We start from the raw sequence: 16,254 nt of genomic DNA, 5'->3' as shown, positions 1-16,254 counted from the left end.
GGGAAGTTAATAAAATTCAATAGATAGTCTAGAAAATGTAGGTGTATAATGGAGATTTCAAGGACAGATGTTTGTGGGTCACTGAGCCCACATCTCTACAGTTGGTCTCAAATAACACTCATTTATTCTAGAGGAACTCCTGCATTCTCACATCGCCCACTGGTGGTCACCAGATGGAGAAAGACTTGCCTTCCTGATGATAAATGACTCCTTGGTACCCACCATGGTTATCCCTCGGTTTACTGGAGCATTGTATCCCAAAGGAAAGCAGTATCCGTATCCTAAGGTAAGTAACATGAAAGTCCTATTTTGTTCCTTCTCTCTCTGCACTAGTGACTTGACAGATGGTATTCTTGGTTCTTGAACAAGTTGTCTTTGGAGGAAAACAGAAGTTTTCCATACTTGTCAGACTCATCACTCTCAAGCTCCCAATAGTCTATACACAGTGAAAGAGGTAGAGATGATTTGAAAGTGTGTAGACTTTCACTTTTGCTGCATTTATTTCCTGTTGATGCTTACTTTTATTTTTTCACACCTTACAGTTGAAAGTGGGGAGAAAAGTGATTGGGGGTGTACTGATGCCAGGGCAATGTTTTCTCCAAGGCGTACCCCATAATAGTTGTTACAAGGAAGGGGAAAGTGCCATGGTCAAATACACTGGAACATCTTTAAAAAAAAAAATCTAGCCTCTTTCAGATGATTTCTTAGAGCACTTAATGTACTATATGTTAATGTATATTATAAATCTTCTATAAAAATAGACTACACATAAAGAATCTCCAGTATGAAATAGATTAAGCATAAAGAATCTCAGTAAAGAAAAGACCAAGCATGAAAAATCACCCATAAAGAATAGACTAAGCATAAAGCATTTATTAGTATTAGTATTAATATCAGCATTACGTTGGCAGAGCATAATCTAGAACACACTATATAAAATGCTGGTATGGAGTCATAACCATGGGTAGGTAAGATAGATAGAACTTTTTGTTAGATGAACCAAATATGGCAATATGTTCCCGATAGCAAAAGTATTTTCAAGTGTTGGGCAAGGCCTCTGTAAGAGGGTTGTAAAAACATCTGGATTGTACTGTTTTTTCCTCTGTATACCATCTTTAATTACTTGAGATCTCTTTTAAACCTGTAATTTTCCCAATGTTTATATAACGAAGAAGAAAGCTCATGAGGAAGGCTCCCAATACATTAATCATGTAAAGATGTCTTACAGGAAACTTGTAAAATTTCACTTCTCATTTTAGCTCCTAGTTAAGAGAGAATGTTGAGCTCATTTAGAAGTCATTTTTACGCCACTTCTTTAGTGAGTTGTACTTTGTTTTTTCAAGCACAATATATTTTCTACCTTTTAATTCATGCACTACATTAGTTGGACAAACTACAGGGCAGACTCCCATCACCCTCATTACTCTAGCCCTGTCAGGGTGGGGGTGAGGTAATTCACACTTTCCTTCTGTTCACACCATCCACAACATTCATTTTATCCAAGGGCAAAAAAAGGAGGCTTGAATATGGAGGATCAGAAATAAGATGAGCATTTTCCTCAGTTAGATTTTACTGCCATTCTTTCTCATCCATCTTCCTTCCACAGGTTGTAGTATTAAATGCAAGATTATGAAGAATATAAATCCATGATTTTAAAATGTTATTTTTAGTGTCTTCTCTGGACATAGATTTAAGGCAGATATACTCAGTGTTTTTTAGGATAACATAACGATTTAACTTCACAAAAAAATAATACTCTGCACAATCACATCTGACTGCTCAGTGCACTGCACAAAAGGAGCACACTCACATCTGACTGCTCGATGCACTGCACAAAGAAAATTCAGCCAGTTCTGTGGAAGGGACAACTGTTTGTAACTGATTTCCCAAAAGAAATGGGATTTTTTTTTTATTCACATAGAAAAACCATATGCATTAGCTGTATGCTCAAATTGCCTTCTTAGTTCTAGACTCATGGTGCTTGAACTTGGCCGTATCTAGACCTCATAATTTTGACTAGATTGAGACAAACACATGACCCAATGGAAGCATTTGAGGAAGTTAAAGTATGTCAGCAATAATTCCGAAGATACTGGATATGAACCTAGATACTTTATTATTTGATAATTTCTTCTAATAAATTAATAGTGGTTGATAGTAAAGATAGGCATAACATAATAATATTTGTTGATTAATTGTAGAAATCACATATGCTAGTGATAAATTTATGTTTTCAGGGAGACTTTCCACTTGTTTGTTTTTTTTTTTCATTTGGTCTTTATCACAATTGTCTCTATTTCACAAATGAGCAAATAGATTCTAAAAGGCTTAGTGCTTTTATACAAGTCACAGTTGTTTTAAGAACAAAGAAAAAACTCAAATCTATTGATTTCATCCCTCTCTATAAAACTACCACAGGTCAACAATTTGTATTTCTAAAGACACAGCTGGAATCCAAACATCTCCTTGTCAATTTAACACATATATATGGAGCTCTATTTGCTCCATTTACTTCTAATGACTTAGCTACATATGGGTGCCATTCTTAGCCTCACACCTGTCATTTGATATATATGCAAATAATATATAGAACTATATATGATAACTACTGTTAATATTCATTACCTGTCATTTTATATATATGCAAATAATATATATAACTATATACGATAACTACTGTTAATATTCATTACCTGTCATTTTATATATATGCAAATAATATATATAACTCTATATGATAACTACCGCTAATATTTATTAGAAATAAGAAAGCATTTCCAGTTCTCAGGTGATTTTTAGTAGGAAGACCTGCTCATCTACCCAGGTACTTAAGACAATAGGACTCTAAGAAAATAATCTGTTTTGGTTCTTGTTCTTAAAACAAATTTTAGTATAATTTTGGGTATGTTACTTCAATTTTCAGAATTTTTATTATCTACTCTGGTTTCAAAATTTTTTTGTTAGTTTTTGCTGTAACAAATGTATTGTTTCAATTCACTCTTATGCAATAAAAACTTTCAAAAAATGCTACTTTGAAAATTGAAACAACACAGAGTTTATACTCAATTGTGATTTAAATTAAACTAGATTAAAAGGAGTATAGCTAATACTTAATGTGGTCAGATTTACTAATGAAATACAGTAAACAAATATATTTGTATTTTACTTAATTCAGCATCATTCAGAACTCATAAAATACCCTATCATTAGCAATTCAGCACAAAAGAGATGCACGCTTCTATCCCAGTAACCTCAGGTTAATCTTTTAATTAAAACATTATCTTGTTTAATGACAATTTAGTTGCCAGAAAAATAAGGTTAATTGTTATTGAGGCTTGTGTTTCAGAATAATAGAGGGAAGAAATTTGTGGATTTGCAGTCTTCATGGCAAATGTAACTGTAAAAAGCAAATAGATGAAAACCCTCTAATCTGCAAACTCTTGAAATGATTCAAATATTAAAATGTACAAATGAACTTGTGATGTGTGCTTAATTTCAAAACTCCATGGAAAGATACAAATCTGAGATTATAGAATGCTGGACTCTTGAATTTTGGAGGCAGCCTAACGCTTAGTTGAGATGTTTACATTTTGTCTGAAAACTGGCCACATGGGTGCACAACTTCTACTTTGTGATAAGGTTATAGTGCTGCAGACATAAAGAAAATTGCCTTAAAGATGATAACTGATAAGTCTTTAACAAACTGTGCCATAAAACTGCATCATTGGTAAGAATTCACAGAAAGATCTAATTAAATTTCCCATTTGCTTTAATCAGTGTCTCAAATGATAAAAAATAGAAGCACAGCTTTTCACTAACTAGAAGATTTACTGTCTTAACAATAATTATCATTTTAATTCAGTACCATATCCTATTTTAGGCACTTCATATAAATCTTTTTATTAGTCTATGAGATATTCTTATCTACAGGCAGGAAAGCTTCAACTCAAAATTTCTGATTTGTGACATATTCTTAAAGAACAGTTTGTCTCACTTTGGACAAAATGAGACAAATAAAATGATACTTGAGATTCTTTAGCATGTGCTCATAGCCATGCCAACTAAATAAAAGGGTCAACACTTGGACTCAGGTTTCACTGACTTACATATTAAACTAAGCCCATTCTCAAAATGTGGTCCTTGCACCAGCATCATAGGGTATCAGCTTCATGCTGGAGGTGGACTGGCTTCAGCAATCAGTATCTTAACAAGCTCCTCAGGACCTCTGAATGATTGTGACGCTGGCTAACTTTTGACCACCACTGAGCTGTTACATAGATAGATAGATAAATAGATAAGGATACAGATAAAGATAAGTATTTTATTAAAATTTGGACACCGATTATCTGGGAATTTTGTTAAAACAGATTTGTAGGCCCACACTGAGAGATTCTAATTCCATGTCTGAATACAGGTTTCAGGTGGGGTCCATGAATGCATTGCTAAGCTTCCAGGTGCTGATTGATGCTACAGTCCAAGAACAACACTTTCAATGGCACTGCTATACTGTGTCAGGCTCTAAAGTGTAGCATACCTGATCTAGCTAGATAAATGGTAGGCTAAAAATTAAATAGATAAGGCCATTATTTTCAGGGAGAAACATGACAACTAATTTAAAACAAGAATGATGTGAAAGGGAGCTCCTAAGAGTCACAGAAGGCTAAACTGCCCAAAAAATGTGTCCAGGCACTGTCGGGCTTGGGAACAATGAAAAGATTTGCAAATTCTGATACCAGAGCCTTTGGTGGGTGGCAGGCTCATAGCTTATCTTCCAGGAAGCCCTTTACTCTATGAACCAGCTTCATAATCTCTCTTAATAGTTACATCATTTCCGTAGTGGAAACGTTTCCTGACTTCCTTCTTTGGCTCAAAACTTCTGACCTGTGAATGATGCACTTCCACAGATGTGCTGGTCTCTTTTGATATTCTAACAAAACAACAGTTATTGAGGAACTCTTGCTGGCTGTTGTTGGAATGTATTACGTTGATTCCGGTCCTGATTTAACTATGGGTTTTGTCAATGCCAATTCCGTAAACATGGATCTTCGGCATGTTTAAATCTGTTTTATCATTCCCTTTAGGTTTTTAGCAGATTTTTAAATTCAACTCACATTTAATTTCCTTTTTCTTTTCTATATATTTCATGTAGACTTCTTTAAGCATCAGCCACATCATAAAGATAATGGCATATTGTTTAGAATCATATTGAGCCACAAGTAATCAAGCAATTTGATACATTACTGATGTGATTATTCATTCATTCATTCAAACTGCTTGAGATATGGCGATGAAAGTTCTCATTCCTGCCCCTTACTCACAGTGTATTTGGTAAAACTTTGAAGGCCATTGTGTTGGGATGAACAGAAAGCACAATATTTGCATTGTAGTTAAGAACATCCTGAGTTTAAATACTAACTTTCTTAGTTTTAGGTATTTGACCTTGCACAGTTTGCTTAGATTCTCCATTGTGACCAAGAAAATGTTTATATCTTACGACTGTAGTAGGGACATTTAATTTAATAATTTGTGCAATGCCTTTAGTGTCTACTATGTGCCAGAAACATACCAACTACTATGCCTGCTAGTTATTATTTATTTAATAAAGTGTTGATTCACTAAACTCAAATTACAGTATCCTTGTTATCCTTGCCTTTCTGTTCCTCATGCCAGGTACTCAGTGAGGGCAGTCTGCCCATGGCCCACCTTCCAAGGGTCGTCAATTATGCAAATAAGTCACCCCATGTAGTAATTAGTAATGTTTAAAAGAAAAGCCAGGGAGATTAATGTGATAGCTTTTGGAATTTTAAGCATGGGACACCTGGTTTGGGTAGGCTTCCTTCTTTCTTTCCTTTCTTTTTTTCTTCATTTCTCCTTTTTTTTTTTTTTTTTTTGATTAGTCAAAGCTTCTTCCCATTGCAGTGCATATCCTCTAATGTGAGTAGCTATTTGATCTACTAGGTTTTTTGTTGTTGTTGTTTTTGTACAGCCAGCCCTTCTGGTGCCATTTTAGGGAAAGAACACAGTAGCACTGCCTAATGAGTGAAGTCATCACAATTTCCTATCACCTTTAATTGTCTGACGAAAATGCTTGAGAAGCAGCAATCTTCAAAAACAATTCAAAGCAATCACGTTGTCGAATTTAAAATCATTTCTACTTCAGAGAAATTAAACTTTTTTTCTCTTCTAACACAAAACAGTAAATGAATCAAAAATCCTCTTCTTTTTTGCTGAATATATTCTAATGCTTAATATACTTGCAATACAACTTTCATTTTCTCAAAGGCAGGTCAAGTGAATCCAACAATAAAATTATATGTTGTAAACCTGTATGGACCAACTCACACTTTGGAACTCATGCCACCTGACAGCTTTAAATCAAGGTATGCAATTTTAATTTCACTTTTATGGGGAAATAGATATTTTCACTCCAATTATCATTTTGCTGCAATTTAGAGAGAGATGTGATCAGCTCAACAAATCCACTTGAAAATAGAGCTGAAGTTGCCTACATTAGTGAGGAATGAAGTCATTCTCGGTGTCTGGCTGTTCCCAAGAAGCATTTAGCTCCAAGGTGATTATCAGCACCACACAATGACTGAAGAGCCTGATACTGAGAATTAGGCCTTTTGCTGGAGATGTGACAGAGATGGGAACAAAGGATCATTTTCCACTGAATTTTCTTAAAGAACATAGTTGCTCCACATGCTTTTTTGAAGGTGTTCATTAAAAGTGTATAATCTCTCTGGAATTTGTGAGTTTTTCCAACTTTCTCCCCAGAGTTTTGCCAAAGATTCTCAAGCTTTCTTCTCCAGACAGACACATTTAATAAATTTTTTTTCAAAATATCCTACGTATGAAGTATTTATATTTAAGAAACTTTATCAGGGAGAAAATAAACACATTTTATTGGGTCAGAGGCATGATTTTAATATTAGCAAAATCTTCAGTAGTGAACTAATTAAACAATCATGTGTGTTTTGAAATCCAGCATGGTTTCAGACTTCAAAAGTGATTCTTTCAAATACTAGAGTCCTTTGGAAACTTTTACAACCCTAGAGATGGGATAGGCAGCTGATTTAGAAAAATGTTTTCACATTATATTGAATGATGTGGGGCTAAGTTCAAAGTTTATTTGATGATATCGATAATCAGTTAGGGTGATTGGTTCCAACAGAAATTTCATTCAAATGTTGTTTCATTGACATTATTTAGAAAAAATTTCATCCCAGTTGATCATTTTCACAGAGAGTGCATCCTGATGTGTGTGGAAATTTTACCTACTTGAAAAGGTAATAAAGGTTTATGGAATGCTTACTCCAGAAGACCTTCATTAACTACCTAATACAAATGTCTCCTTCTACTGATGGAAAAGATAAATCCCAGTGAGAGTAAATGATTGAGATAGAGGCTCAGGACTGATTGATAAGAAAAGTAGAAAATGAAGTAAGGCCTCTTTCATCAAGTTGCAGAGCATTTCATCCACATTGGATGGAAGACCTTAAAGATAGGCCTGAATTGACATATGATGTAATAAAGCTGACCAAATCAAATAGTAACATTTATTTCTGAGCTTGATCTAGCAGCCTTGAATGGTTACCTTACAAATGAAGCAATGATGGATACTATTAATGTTTTATCTGGTCCTTAGCTCTTGTCTTTTTCTCTGGTTTGTTTAATGCTATGGAATAACAAGAAAGGGAAATAGACTAGGAGTGTTTGAGTCACCATTTCATTTATCTCATTGGATAAATCACTTTACTTCTCTCAGGGCTGAATCCCCTTGTCTTTTTTTTTTTTTTTTTTTGGAGATGGAGTCTAGCTCTGTCACCCAGGCTGGAGTGCAGTGGCACATTCTCAGCTCACTGCAATCTCTGCCTCCCGGGTTCAAGCTATTCTACTGCCTCAGCTTCCCAAGTAGCTGGGACTACAGGTGTGTGCCACCATTCTTGGCTAATGTTTTGAATTTTTAGTAGAGATCAGGTTTCAACGTGTTAGCCAGGATGGTCTCGATCTCTTGAACTCGTGATGCGCCCACCTCGGCCTCCCAAAATGCTGGGATTACAGGCGTGAGCCACCGTGACTGGCCCCGCTTGTCTTGAAATAATAATTTCTAATTTTTTTCCTTTCAAAAAAATGTTTGCAATGGGAATCAGTTTTACAATATCCATATTTCTTAAAAGGAGCTCTTGATTCCTGACCTTTTTTTTTTTTTTACCAATTTGTATAAATATAAATATATATAAATTAAATTATTAATAACATACTTTCTTCATGTCCTATTAAGTTCATCAAATGTCCTCTTTTCTTTTTGATGTTTGTGTTGTGATCATAGCGTAGCTACCTGTATAATTTGAAATACTGCCCAAACTCTCAATAGCAGAATACTTAAATAATTAACTCTTTTTATAATAATTTGCATGTTTATGGGTTTTTTGTATGCTACTTAAGCATCTGGCATATTTTTATAATCTTTAGGTTATCTGTGAGTTAGCAGTCAATAAGTGAATCATATTTGGTTTCTCAGTACAGTCACAAACTATCGTTTTTTCCTTTTCAGTTTCCTTTTTAGTACTTTTTTTCCCACCACACCTAAACCGCAAATGCGATCATCTCTTAGCTTTCATCTCTTAATAAAATCGCCACAATGACTACAATAACAATATAAGGAGGAATAATAGTAAGATCAATATAGAAAGTTTTTTTCATGATTTGCACTACCTTATAAACCAGATTCTCTGACCTCCACACTGGAGAACAACATTTTTTGTTGTTTGATTTGAAGATCTTAGGTTCTTTTTTTGGTCTGTTTGATTGTTTACTTGGACTATTGGTTTGCCTATTTATAATAACTAGTGTTTATCCCTATAATAGAAAAAGTTCCCCAAGCTAGTATCATTATCATTGTCCCTTCAACCCAATGCTTATACTCATCAAAGACTGTAAAATACATTTTAATTAATTTATATGATTTAAAAAGAAATTAAAAGGATAAGATAATCTATAGTAATGCACAGTTTCTTCCCCTAATTATTTTCCTCATATTCACTTCAAGTGTTTTATTTGTTTGTTTATATCCAATTCAGCTGAAGTCATTTCACCAGTGTAGACAATGAGTGCAGCTTTTCTTCAATAGTAATTCAGTTCAGACTCATCTCATCACCATTCAGTTTATCTTTATCTGAATCACAGTCTGTATTGATTCTGAAAAGACTGTAACATGGTAGAAACTAAGATAATGCCCCTTCTTGAATATCCCCAGAACCAGTGGGAGTTAGATGGGTTATCTCATCTTGGAAGGAAGAAACATTTTGCCAAATTGTTGTACTGTTCACGTAGATATTGCAATCACTCAATACATTTATTAGAAAACTTAAGTGTGAATTTTAAAATATATATTTACTTTCCAGGGAAATTTTATCTTATGATAATGAATCATGAAGATTTTCCACAGATTGGATAAGTCACATTAATTTGGAGAAGTGATACATGGTCATTTGTGTAGACCTCTCTAGTCTGAAGAGTAAAAGTAATGATTCGTCCTTAGTTTCTTCTTACTCTATGTCTTTAGCATTATTTTACTTCTTAGAAACCTTTCTGTAGTCACCTATCTTTTGTGACCCATTGTTCTCAATCTGCATCACGGATTTAACATGGCCATTCTGCCCCTGTCACTCTGGGCTTGACACTGTCATGCTTTCTCTCCCTATTTCTTTAAGTATATCTAGCCTACATCTCTCAGTCTTCCAAGGAATATCTGTGCCTTCCAAGAAAATGTAATTAATAAATTAACCCATGTTCATGGAAGTGTCCTGAATAACCCTTCTTACAAGTAATGCATAATTATTAACAGAGGTCTTTGGAGAACACTAGCTATAATTTGGTCATGAATACCATCATAATATACTTATGGGAAGACATCACAGATTATCTAGAAGAGAATGAGCTCAAAGTAACTACATTGCACGAATATTTTGGTGTAAATACAGAGCAATGATTGGACAGGAAGGCCGTGAAAACACGGTGTAACTGCTAACATACCTGTCTGCAGGTGATGCTGGGGCCTCCATTCCACATAACCTTGTGGACAATTAGATCTTCTGTGCCAGACCACCCAGCTGATAGAAAGTCTCTGTTGACTTGAGTGCAATCCCTCTAACTAGCTTGTCTCTGTCTCTGTGGCTCAAGAGGACCAGATCCTCGAGGACTTCCTGGGTAATCCAGAGCCATGGAGACTAGGAACAAGCAGGAAACCCAGTTATAAGAAAGGGACACTTCTGCTGGCCACTGGTCGTGGAACACCAGATCTAATGTGTTCATGAGATGGAGTTCCAGGAGGACAGCTACATCTGCAGCAGGCAGGCCAAGGAGTGTGGCATTTCCAGGTAAGGGTGCTTCCCTACTCCCTCATTCAGAGACAGCCTGAATACTTATGAGTAAGCATGATCAGTCAATATGAATCACAGGGAGATGTACACCTAGGCTCCTGGGGTAAGGAAAGAAAGGATATAGGAAGTGATTTAGTGAATAGATCTATCTTTCCTCCCTGCCTATGTGTCAAGCTCTACTTGAGCTTCGATTTTGGCTATCTCCAACACTTTAACATAGAAATTTCAGTGGTTTGAAATGGCCGTTTGTTTGACTTTACAAATTAAAATTTGTGGAAAGCCTTCATTCTTCAGATTGTGTTTACCATGTGCAAGGTCATTCTTGGGTATAAGCAAGGTTTATAATGAGGTATCTCACATCAGATTATGCTTTGCTTATGACCATAAGGCACATTATGTAAAAACAAACACAATAATCACAATATTTAATCAAAAAGAAATATAAGTGTATTGCTGTAAATTAATGATTTTCAACTTGACAATTTACAACTAAGTTAGTGTTCCCTTAAAAATCAGTTATTCTCCACATTTGTACTGGTTGACTTTTTCATTCTTTTCCAAAGATTAAGTTTTGTTTTTTTAAGTCAAAATTTGGCATCTTAGCTAATCAATATATTCTATCATGCCTGTGAGGTGTTGCAAAGATGTTCTTGTAACATTTCGTTTGAGACCAACTTTGAAAAGGAAAGCTCTCAAGATCAATAAATTGTTTTGTTGTTGTTGGTATTTATTTTTAAAATTATTCCTGTTAGTTTGTTACCTCATATTGCACAAAATATAATATTATGGCAGGTAATTGAGACAAATTTCTGATTAGATTAGAAAATCAACTATCTATCATTTCAATCTAAATTTTTACCAGAAAATATGACCTTCTTGATTTTGCAGTCTTTGGTTAGTTGTTTACAATATTCAAATTAAGTTTTTACTTCAAATTTCTACAACATTTATATCAATTATTCAGCATTTCAGCACTTATTTTCTGACTATTTATAGTACTTACGATCATTTTTCTATAAGCTAAATTCTCTAGAAAAATCTATTAAAGGTTGATGCTTCATTTTCTACTTTTTAATATTCACATTGCTAAATATAATGGTGTATGCAAAATAATCGGCTTAAACGAAACCCAGTGAAAGTGAACAGGACAGTGTTCTTTGCAGGATCACAAGGCCTATTGATATGGACAAAGATGATACCTAAGCCAGCTGCATATTTGATTCAATGTTGCCCTATTAACTCTACTTAGGGCACTTCATGTTTTGATTTTACTGAGTTTAAAGGCAGTTTTCAAGCAGAGCTCAGCTAGTTGTGAAAGCTGCCAGATGTCTTAAAGAGATTGTTGAAACAAATATGGCAGCCTTCCCTGTATGTCAAGTTATGCTTGCCCTTCTACTGACATCTTCACTTTGATAGGCTAACAGGTTTTCTAGAGGAAGGAGTAGCTACTCGGTAATGTTAGATATGTAACATTCATGTAGTTGGATATCCATCCCAGATACCTCTAAAGACAGGCGATTTGTATCAAGAGGTTATTTTTCTGTAGTTGATATTTTTTTAAGTCATATAAAACTAGGTTAATTAACTGTGGGTGGTTTTTTGTTTTGTTTTGTTTTGTTTTGTTTTGTTTTTTTGAGACAGAGTCTTGTTCTGTCAGTTAGGCTGTAGGGCAGTGGCACGATCTTGGCTCACTGCAACCTCTGCCTCCCGGATTCAAGTGATTCTCCTGTTTCAGCCTCCCGAGTAGCTGGGATTACAGGGGTGTGCCACAACACCCGGCTAATTTTTTGTATTTTTAATAGAGACGGAGTTTTACCATGTTAGTCATGGTCTCGACCTGCTGACCTCATGATCCTCCCGCCTCGGCCTCCCAAAGTGCTGGGATTACAGGCATAAGCCACCGTGCCTGGCCAAAACTAGATTACTTAGTTTTAATATAGTGCATTGATGACACTTTCCGTGACACTTGGATGGCTATTTCTTCCACGATCAGATGATATCGGGCATGTTCAGGGTGGTATGGCTGTAGACTGGATGGCTATTTCTAAAGTAACTGATCTGTTCTGAAACTGGGCAAGTTTTTAGAAAAGTTTTCTGTATTTTTTATCATAAATGGATGAGTATTGATGATTGCATTTTGTTGCATGTGAGTTGGAAGCTTTGTGACATATTATATACACATCCAAATGTATGTGTTACAAAGGAAATATAAACTGTTTCCAATTACCAATTACCATGAGGACATAATTGGCCCCATGAATTATATCCTTATTATACCAAGAATTTGATAGACTCTCATGTTCTTTAATTTGATTCATTCCTTGTTTAAAAATGTTTCCAATAAATAAGATAATTAACAATATGGGAAAAAATTATGTATTAAAAATTGGGACTGGTCCTTGGTCTACAATTGGCAAAGACCAAAACAAACCATTAATACCTTAGTAGCCAAAGTCCCCATTTATAAAGTGAAATAACACAGAGGTTATGTAAAAGATAAGTATTAAGCTAGGAATAATCTTTGCCTTTTAATTGGAAAAGATTATTCTCGATGATTCACTGATTGTGATTTTAAAGAAAAAAATGACATAACTTTATAAATGTATACTTATTTTGCACGTAAAAGAGTACTAATCAGTAGAACATTTTCATAAATGTCTAGCATGTGATTGTTTTGATTTTTCCAAGAAATACTTTTCTGGGAAATAATTCACTCTCAAAGTTTTTCTCAAATTATCTGTATATTTGTATACATATGTATACATCCATGTGAATACACACATACACATAAATTTGTATTTATGTAAATTTTGAAAAGAGTAGATTTCTATTTATCTATCTATCTATACATAAATTAATATGAAGCAACATCCTTAGAGTAGTTCAGTTATTCTTATGTATAAAATGGCAAATGTATATTGTTGGTACTGTATCAATGCCCTGGCTCTAAACATATGTTTTAATTTTGTTTCCAAACTAGAGAATACTATATCACTATGGTTAAATGGGTAAGCAATACCAAGACTGTGGTAAGATGGTTAAACCGACCTCAGAATATCTCCATCCTCACAGTCTGTGAGACCACTACTGGTGCTTGTAGTAAAGTGAGTATAATTTACTTTTCTTTTATGCCTAAAATGAAGTAGCTTGTGCAACTTTACAAAGGGGAATCAGAAAAATGCTTTGTACAAAAAATTCAGTGTTTAGCTTTTAAAACTAGTAGGAAAAGAATTATTCTATTGAGAATATATACTTCAATTTATAAAGCTTCCAAACTTTGAAGTGAACAATATTGATGATAAGCAGAAGAGAACAAACTGAGCTTTTAAAAACCAAATTAATTTTTATACAGCATGAAGTATAATCCAAGCCACGTTAGCTTCTTTCTCAGATATGGAATTTTTCTCCATATTTTGTCTTCGATTATCTTGAGAATATAAGAAGTTTCTTTCCTATCTTCTTTAAACATATTCCTTTTCATTTTTTCTGTAGTTCGGATAGATCTGATAAAATAACAGTGTTTCTGTCCCAAAATTAAGTAAAACAAGTAAAAAAATTGGTTCACGAACCACTCTGTTTTGAAATCACGTTACATTTCAATTCCTAATATCAGTTTTTATAAACTCTGTAGTAAATTCAGTGTGTCATTTTTAAGATTCCTGGTAGAGAAAATATTGCAATAAGTTTAAATGGTTATGTGTATGGTATTTGGGTAAAGGATTTTTAGATTAACAACTGAATTTTCAAATTTCTGTTCTGGAAAAGATGTGGTAAATGTTACCTGACTAGCTTTTCTGTTGTAAACAACTGTAAAATTGTACAAAATGTGCAAAACAGCTGTTTTCAGATATGGGACATTAGGAGGATCATGACCATAAATGCTGAAATCAAGTACATGCATAAAATCAACCTTGCTATGACTTTCTATTCACAACGCTTTTGAGACCAAACAGCAAGGAGATGGAGCCCAAGCAGAGCAAAAAGATCTTTATGATCTAAGTAGACAGGGAGAATCAGAGTTTGAGGCTCTTTTGGTGACTAGCATTTATAGGACAGGGACCAGAGAAGTTGGAGCTATATAGAAAAGGACTCCAGCAATCTGTGAAGAGGACCCCTTAAGTATTAGGCTCAATGCTTAGCTGTGCATACATGTATACTTCCATGTTGTCTTAAAGAAAGCAACCACTAAACATTTTTGAAGCAAATGAAGAATCTGCAAGTTGCAAAGTACTTAGGGATGTTAGAGTTCTCAACAACAATAGTGAAGAGATCTCCCTGAAAACCCCAGGTATTCAACTGAGAACCCAGAAAGAAACAGCATTAGCAGTAAGGCTATTCTAGACACTTTCTAATCACCTTTCAATTACACTGTAAGGTATCAAGTTCATCTGTCTGTAAACTAACTGTCTACTAGGACAAGGTTTACATTTTTAAAGGGAAAATTACAATTAATAAAGACTATCAACAATGTAGCATTTGTAATGTCAATCATATGATCAATACTATATATGTAGAAAAGTGAAAAATATAACCTACTCCCCTTTCTCAAAAATATCCAGTGAAAGCTGACCTACAAAGGATAGTAATATTGGAACTAGCAGATACATAATGTTTTAAAAGTTATTAGAAATGATAAATGTTTGAAGTGATGGATATCTTAAATACACTGATTTGATTATTGCACCTTGTATACACGTATCAAAATATCACATGTACTCCAAAATATGTATGATTATTATGTATTAATAAAAAATTAAAAATTAAGGTATAAGTAAAGTACTATGAAGAGAAGAAATCTCACGTGTGCAGTTAAATGAGTTTTGGCAAATGGATATATCCCATAATTCACACCTCATCATGATGTAAAACATCCCTATTATCCCAGGAAGCTTCTTTGTCCTCTTTTCCAATTAATATCCGTTCTCAGAGGCAACTAATATTCTTATGTCTATTATAAATTGGTTTTGCATGTTTTTAAATTTCATATAAATTCACGTATACAATAACAAAGTTATTAGAAATAAATCTAACAACTTACAAAAGAGAACAGCTCCAATAAATAAACAGATGAGAAATTTTAGTAGAGAAATACAAACTTTAAAATGAAAATAAAATTTCAGGAACTGAAAAATACGATGTTTGAAATGAAAACACTGAATAGACAATTCAGAAATAAATACGTGTGTTTATAGTGAACTGATTTTCAACAAATGCATCAGAACACATATCAGGGAAAGGACAGCCTCTTTAGTAAATATTGCTGGGAAACTGGGTGTCAATGTGTGGAAAAATGAAACTAGATTTGTATCTCTCAGCATATACAAAATTCAACTCAAAATAAAAACTAAACCATAATTTCCAAAACTATAAAACCACGAGAAGAAAACAGAGAAAATGCTTATGGACATTGGTCTACGCAAAGATTTTATGGCTAAGACTTCAAAAGCACAGACAACAAAAAGAAATGTAAATTGGTACAGCTATTATGGAAAACAGTATGGAGGTTTCTCAAAAAACTAAAAATATAATTAACATATGTTAGTAGCAATTCTACTACTGGGCATTTATCCGAAACAAAGGAAATTAGTATATCAAATACATACCTGCATCTGATGTTTACTGTAGCTGTGCTCATAATAGTCAGGATGTAGAATCAGCCTAAATGTTCATCAATAAATGAATATAGTTTTTAAAAAGTATATATGTAGGCCGGGCGCGGTGGCTCACGCCTGTAATCCCAGCAGTTTGGGAGGCCAAGGCGGGCGGATCACAAGGTCAGGAGATCGAGACCACGGTGAAACCCCGTCTCTACTAAAAATACAAAAAAAAGTTAGCCGGGCGCCGTGGCGGGCGCCTGTAGTCCCAGCTA

General features: G+C 34.4%; 1 protein-coding gene across 1 annotated transcript in view; it reads left to right on the top strand.

Moving 5' to 3' along the window:
- The window catches only part of LOC105511570 (inactive dipeptidyl peptidase 10), a 186,989-nt gene that overhangs the window by 88,703 nt on the left and 82,032 nt on the right, over window positions 1-16,254 (top strand). The window contains exons 5-7 of the mRNA XM_011941728.1: window positions 132-286; window positions 6,283-6,380; window positions 13,366-13,489. Of these exons, the coding sequence (XP_011797118.1) occupies window positions 132-286; window positions 6,283-6,380; window positions 13,366-13,489 (377 nt within the window). The remainder of the gene's footprint in view (window positions 1-131; window positions 287-6,282; window positions 6,381-13,365; window positions 13,490-16,254) is intronic.

The sequence above is a fragment of the Colobus angolensis genome, unplaced genomic scaffold (genome assembly GCF_000951035.1).
Source record: "Colobus angolensis palliatus isolate OR3802 unplaced genomic scaffold, Cang.pa_1.0 Scaffold20, whole genome shotgun sequence".
NCBI classification, from domain to species: Eukaryota; Metazoa; Chordata; class Mammalia; order Primates; family Cercopithecidae; genus Colobus; species Colobus angolensis.
The sequence above is the reverse complement of the archived record's forward strand: the minus strand, read 5'-3'. Positions and strand labels throughout refer to the sequence as shown.